This window comes from Tachypleus tridentatus, chromosome 13 (genome assembly GCF_004210375.1).
Source record: "Tachypleus tridentatus isolate NWPU-2018 chromosome 13, ASM421037v1, whole genome shotgun sequence".
NCBI lineage: Eukaryota > Metazoa > Arthropoda > Merostomata > Xiphosura > Limulidae > Tachypleus > Tachypleus tridentatus.
In genome coordinates this window covers 75,252,417-75,259,924 of record NC_134837.1, presented here as the reverse complement: position 1 = coordinate 75,259,924, position 7,508 = coordinate 75,252,417, and the positions used below count along the sequence as shown (strand labels likewise).

General features: G+C 28.7%; 1 protein-coding gene across 5 annotated transcripts in view; it reads left to right on the top strand.

The window, feature by feature from the left end:
- Nucleotides 1-256: 256 nt before the first annotated feature.
- LOC143236658 (lysine-specific demethylase 5A-like) overlaps nucleotides 257-7,508 on the top strand; it is a 64,753-nt gene continuing 57,501 nt past the window's right edge. For all 5 annotated transcript variants that reach the window (XM_076475043.1, XM_076475041.1, XM_076475044.1 and 2 more), the window contains exons 1-3: nucleotides 257-530; nucleotides 5,953-6,030; nucleotides 6,650-6,709. In XM_076475043.1, the coding sequence (XP_076331158.1) occupies nucleotides 390-530; nucleotides 5,953-6,030; nucleotides 6,650-6,709 (279 nt within the window). In that variant the 5' untranslated portion in view covers nucleotides 257-389. The remainder of the gene's footprint in view (nucleotides 531-5,952; nucleotides 6,031-6,649; nucleotides 6,710-7,508) is intronic.

The following is a 7,508-nucleotide window of genomic DNA, read 5'->3' as shown; positions in this document are numbered from 1 at the left end:
CATTATCTAATAAGGTCTATCACCCTCACAGCTGAACGACCTACTGAATTTATATTCGAGTTTGTATCCATCCGCCTCACTAATATTGATATTTTTAGTCATATTATTCGACTTTCTTTTAAGAAGGTATTTTACTATTCTGAATATCGTTTTTAGTGTTTTTATTTATTGTAAACTGTGATTAAATTTTTCATATTTGAGAATTATGTTTCTACATGGAGTAATACATCGAAGATTTAGTGCGTCAATTAGTAAGTGTGATTAAGGTTGTGACTGTGTGAGTCTCGTGTGGAACCGAGGTGTTGTTTCGGGGGAAGATTTGTGTTGTGGGAACGTGGAAACTATGTTTAGTTAGCGTAATCATTGTTGCTGTTTTCTGAAAAATAATTATGGAGTGGGATTTCAAACCTCCACCAGAAGCCCCGGTTTTTGAGCCTACAGTTGAAGAATTTAAGGATCCCCTTGCTTTTATAGCGAAAATCAGGCCCATCGCTGAAAGAGCAGGCGTCTGCAAAATAAAGCCCCCACCGGTCAGTATTTCTTTCTCTTTAAACTAAGTGCTAGAAAATAGGTTCAGCTGCACTGCTAACGTCACGTACATTGTTCGGTTCCCAATTTTGCTTGTTAACTCTTGTGGATTCTTTTATTGGATAAACTAGAGTTAAACTAACTATTATACCTTTCTCCAAAGTATGAAACTAACTGAATATTTCCAGTAGAACTGGCCTCCTACTTATCGATCTTTTTACTGTCACACACGAAATTTTAGAACAAAAATATCAGGCTTCGTGAAGTTGAGAGCAAAATGGCGACGCTATTGTTGACTTTGGGATTTAAATCCCCCAGTTTGACTCATAGATTATAACTAGTAGTTATTATCATTGTCATAACTAATTTTACACCAACCTAAAGGTCTTTATTAAGTTTTGTAGATATGAAATGCCTGTTTTTGATATTGAACATTTTTTGATAGTTTCCTGCTTCTAAAACTAAGTTTTTATACGTATAATATTTTAATTTATATATCTTGTAATGTTATGTGTTACATTGACAATTTACAGTAACATTTATAAATTGTTCAACGGTTATGCTTTCTCTGGATTGTTAACGTTATTACTAACTACTATCCTATAAACCCTTAGTACTACTACTGAAGGTATCTTTATTGTTTGTTTCAAGGATTTTGTTAAAAAGTTTGTTTTTAATACAACTTGAAAGTTAGAGTTTAAAAATTAAAATCTTCTGTGATCAAAGATTGCAGATTTGTCATCAAACATTATGAATGTGCAGGTAGGCAGTATAGACACAAACAGATTTGCTTGTACTGTTTCAAAACTTAATATATTTATTTCTTAGTTCAATTAAACTAAATTTTATAAAATAGAGTTTCTGAAATACTTAATAGGATTCTATTTATTGTCCATGTAATCACAGTATTTTAGTTCACTGGTAATTTCAAAATAGCTGAATACTGCAGTTTTAAATTTTTTTTATTAAGTTGAATTTTAGTGTTATTTAAAGGACTAATACTTTATTTAAGCAAATTGCATTAGAGAGATTGTATCACATAACATAATTAGGCCACTTTCAGATATATATATATGTTTAAATTCCATTTTGTTACATACACAGTTCAGTTTGTAATCCAATTTGGATAACAGATTTTGTTTGAAAAAGTTAATTATTCACTATATTGACTTTTCAAATAGCACTTCCAATTTAAAAGGAAAATTGTTTAAAAAGACTTATTTTCTTTCTAATAATTCTTCATGTTTTAACAACGCTTTTTAAGTACAGTATCCTAGTGTAAAAGTTTTAGGGTTACAGTTTGCCTCCATGCAGCAGGTTTGAGTATTCTCTACAAGTCTCCCACTGCTTGGATTTAGGGGGATAATAATTTATATTGAATTTTCATTTTTTGTGTTATAAATGCAACACACAACCTAATTTTCAAACATATGTGATTCTGAAATAGTTAATTTCTGTATGTTTTACTAACAGATGCTACTAAGTAACATACAAAAACTATAAAACTAATAGTTTTGATACCACTTTTAAAAGTGAAGCTCATATAATTTTCTGATACATAAAAAGTAATTTAATATGATAAGTTATAAGTTCATGTGTTAAACTCTTCTTGTATTGCATATAGAAATATTTTCTCACTGAATCTGTATCTAGTCACAGTTATGTCTTAAGATGTAGTTTGCAATCTTTACAAAAAGTATTACTTCTGACAAATCTGTGGTGTATCTAGTGTATGCTTGTGTTTATAAATGTCTGTGTTTATTGTGTAGGTGTAAGCGAAAGTTGATAATGAAGGCATAGAAGCATTTCAGTAATTATACAGTAGGCCTGCTCAATTGTACATTCAGGTGCCACAACAGTTATACATATCTGGTCAAAATTATTTGTTTGATGAATTAAAAGTACAAAGCAAATGTAATGTTATTTTTGCCTTCATCAGTTACTTTAGTGTAAGCTTTCTCATTTTTATAATTAAATTGTTTTTGGCATGCTATTAAATTACTTATAAATAAATTTTAAAATATAGCTGAGAAACATTGTTTTAGAACATTACACTTGTTTTTCATTGTGCTGTAGTAAAATCATATATTTTTAGTTGATTTCCATCCACCATATTTTCTATTAGTTGAAACTATTAACATGATATCTAGTTCATTTGTAAACACAGGATGCACAACATCTGGAATAACATAGAATGTTGTGAGAATCTTGTGTTAGTTTTACATCCATCTATAATTTATTTTCTATGTTATATTCTTCTGGTTTTTTGAGGCATATTTGTTTAACTTTAAGATAGTTTTAAAGAGGGGGGGGAAATCACAGAGAAATGAATGTGTATCAAGCTATTCTAAGAGCCATTTGAACAGCAGGGGACTTGGGGTAATCCAACAGTTGAAACCACTTGTTAGTTTAATGGTTTTACAGTGTAATTCAGGGTCATACTGTACTTCCACAGTTATTGTAATTGTGTTTGAAGAATAAGTTTAGATAACTGTAGGCTGTAACTGTAAAGCATTTAAGCTAAGAATTTGTGCAATAAATTGTTCTAATTATGCCATAGAGGTTTTGTGAGAAAGAGTTTTTTCTTCTTTGTGGTGTTTGTCTAATTGAACTGCTTAACTTACTGCTATTACAGTAGTGTATATGTTGGAAAGGTATAAACCAAATACTTTATTTTGAAGCTAGTATTAAAGTGTAATATGCAAATCAATTGTATGGTTTCTGAGACAATCTAAAACCTTTATAAGAGATTAAATATAGCAGTTATATAATTTCAATAATGCATAATTTGATATTTCTTTCAAGTAAGCATAAAAGTTTGATATATTTGATTTCTATTACTGAATATTTTTCACAGAAATTGTTCTGACAACCTTTTTTTCTTTTAAACAATAATATTGCATAAAATTAAAAAAAGTGGCTCTATCTAACTTGGCTGTCAAGCACTTGTAACATTCAAATTGTCAACTGTTTCTTTTGAAATGATTGCACACTCACACACTTCTGTATTTGTGAGCTGCATACCTAACTACCTAATTTCTGATTGCTTTTGTCATACCATTTTTACATCTGTATGTGTATAAATTTTATTAGAGCAAAAGTTATGCTTGTGTTAGTGCTTTTATTGTTCTTGCATTTTTTGTGCTGTTACCAAATGACTACTTCAATAGGTAAAAATAAACATAAAATAGAACATATTATATCTGATTGGACATACGTAACTTTCTGCTTCATAATATGTTTACAAATTTGCTTAGTTTTAGCTTTAGGTGTTAGTTTAATAATCACTTTGTAAGAACTTGTATGAACAGATGAGAATATTGTTATTAGAAAATGCAAGATATGATCAGTTACAGTTTTATATAAAAATAGCTCTGGGATAAATTTATATTAGGCACACAACAGAAAAAAAAAGATGAAACAGTGTTTAAAAAATTTATAAAAATTCACAACCTAAAAATATCATAGAAATAAGAAAAAATTTCATATATATATTTAAAACAAACTACACATCTAGAAAGTATTTACCAAATTTCATGAATTTTACATGTGAGAACATAATAAACAGCTGGCACAGTGTCACCCTTTCAGTCTGGTTAGGGTTAAGTAATGTGTTTTTGAAGTGATAACAGGTATTACCTACTTTGAAACCAACAAAGGGATAAAGGTAATTTGAAACAAGATCAAATTAATGATTTTCCAAAACGTGTTATGGGAAACTTGAGATATCAAGGACAAATAATGAATTCATAATAAATATCATTATTGTACAGGAAGATATAAATCCATGGTGTACTAATGGGATCTACTTTCTAAGGTTAAGGTAGTTATTTGATAGCTTTGATTTAGTAATAAACATTATACTGCAGGACAATTTTATTTGTAGCTCTTAACTTTAATAAAATTATAAAAGTTGATTATAACAGGATTCAAAGACAATGTTATAATCTTAGCGTTCTTGACTTAAACCATTTCAGCAAAACTGTTCCATCTTTGTGACTATTTTTACCATTGTTTTTTATCAAGAATAATTAAGTTATGGATTAATCAGTGAATTTGTGTGTGTGTTAGTGTAATTTTGCTCAGTATCATTGTTTATTGGTATGGTATTATAACACATCATTATTTACTTCACTGTTAATTAGAGTTGGGAAATTAGTTGCATTTTCTCATTAATTACCTTTGGTTAATCAGTTGTACTGTATTCTTTAAACTATGGTGCATGGTTTTCGATATCAGGAAAAAAACTTTAAAAAAAAACCCAAGAGTTAGGAGTGGGTATTGTCATAGGAGACAGGCTTAGTAGCTATATCGTAATGAATAAACAAATATATTACCTCCACACTGGCATGGCAAACAAATTTGGTGATAGTAGGAATTAAACCTGAGACACTGAAATCACCAAAGCTGATCAAACTTGTTGTAAAAGAAAAAATAACAACAACTTCAGGTTTTGGTATCCATGATGAGAAGAGCATAAACGTGTTTTGTAGCTTTGTGTTCTTACAAAACAAAAAAACAACTGCAGTATTTTAATTGAATAGCTAGAATAACTGAAAACAGTAATAACCAGAAGCACTGATTTTTTTAACATTAATCATTTTAATTGTAAATTTTGATTTGATTGATTTATGTAACACTAATTGATAGTCATAGATAATCAAGTTAATTTCCTAACTTTCGTAAAAGTGCTGTGATATTCAGTGTTATTTGTATGTTTAATGTGTCAGAACACTAGGAAAAGTTTTGCTAACATTATTACCTAATTTGATATTAGGAAGCAAAAAATATGTTAATGTTAACTGAAAAATACATATTTAGGGCAGAGTCAATAGACAAGGAAATCACAGGATAGTTTAAAAGTTTTTCATGTAGTCTCATTGTTGACTAATCTATACATTTCCTGACAAGACAGACTAGCAAGGCTTAGTGAATTAGTTGCAACTGTGCAATGTTTTAGAAAAATTATATCTAAAGGTTTGAAATGCAATTTCTAGAACATCCATAGCATCATCTAAACCAACACTCACTTTAGAGAAGTACCTAGTTTTGAATATTGAAAATATTTTTGGAGCTAATCCCTGTAAAACAGTAATGGGATGTTTTTCTTATAACACAAAAACAAACAATTTTTATAACAACCAGGTTAACAACAAAGGTATGAAACTAATGAAATAATATTTTCAAATCCCTGTATGTAAAAAAATTAAGAAAAGTATATTTGGTTAGCTCTTCTCATTACTGAGTTCATATGTGGTGTTGATTAAGGTAGCCTTCTATGATCAGAAGGTGATATTAAAGTAACAATTTGCTTATATCAGGGTTTGGAATGAATTGTCACCATTGTCGAGTAAATATTGCTCCAGGTGACCTGATATTTAGTATGAAACAAATGTGTATGTATGTAATTATTAATGTTTTCAGGATTGGCAACCACCATTTGCAGTAGATGTTGAAAATTTCAAGTTTACTCCACGTGTTCAGAGACTAAATGAACTTGAGGTAAGAACCTTTTTTTTCCATTATGACATTTTTTTTACTTTTTATGCATTAAAGAATAATCCTTGTTCAGTTTATTTCTAGAATTGTGTTAGAAATATAACTAGTTTCATATTTTTTACACCACTTGATAGAGCATTAGCTCTAACTTTGCATTTGAGGTTTACTGTGTGTTTAAGACACTGATGAATGCACAATTACAAAAATAATTTCCTTAATTAAAATGGCTTTTTATAGTAACCCTATTTTTATGATTTTTGTACAGAATACATTTTATACTTTTTATTTGCACATGTTAATTTAAATGTGTATTTGATATTAATCTTTTATTGATATTATATCATTTAATAAATTGATAATTTTGAAAAGTGTTGATTATTTTATTAACTAAAATTAATTTTTCAACATATTGCTACTAAGCTTGTTTAAAGTTACATTGCAGTGTTTATAATGTACAAACAAAGCTTACATCATTTTACATTTTCAAGTACTAATATTATAATGTGTGAAGTTTAATAAACAGAGTAAACCTTCATTGGTTCAAGGAAACATTTGGAAAATAAATGTATTTAAACTAGTAATGAAATAAGGAAAACTAATGCGTTTTACTGTTACTTTATAGGCAACCACTAGGATTAAATTAAACTTTCTGGATCAGATTGCAAAGTTCTGGGAGTTGCAGGTAAGATTGGGAAACTAATAATGGTTGTGTATAAAATACAAAATTCTACTGCAGATAAAAATAAACAGTAATTGATTATAAGTCAGAAAAAAGACAACATTTTCAGACTTTATTGTGCATTAACCTTGCACTTGACCTTTGAAACTTTTTCACCTGTATAGTAAAGAGTGTTATACATATGAGCAGTCAGAATCCATTTGAAAGAAGTGTAAATAATCGTTATGGAAAACTGAGATATTTAATTAAACTAACTTTTCATTAAAAATCATTGTAATTAATATTACATGAAACTGGGATATCTGGCTTTAGTGCATTATTGCTCGATAAATTGGTTCATCAGTAAAAAATAATTGTCGTTAGATTTCTTATGTCAAAAATAGTAAACCTTCTTGTCACAGTTGATATTAAGTAATACGTAATTTAATGAAAAATTTCATTCATGGTTTGGAAAACAAACACTGTAACATTGACTATACAGCAAGGAAGTTTATGGTTATATCTTTGTGAAGACTAAAATGGTTTGTAAGGTGTAAGTTGAAAAATACAAGAAATTCTTTATTTACGAACTTAAAAGTGTAAAAACCTACACTTTTAAGCAAGAAGTTGTTGATACATACAGAAATTTAGAAAGAAGACATTAAATGGTTTATGTATTTACATTTTACACTACAGGTTGAAAGAAATTAAAAATATGTGTGCATATGGAGAAATAAGTAAATCAAACAACTTACTGTGATAAGCCATGTTTGAATAGTACATGCAACAGCCAAAATTATGTTTTCACTTTTAATACTAAATA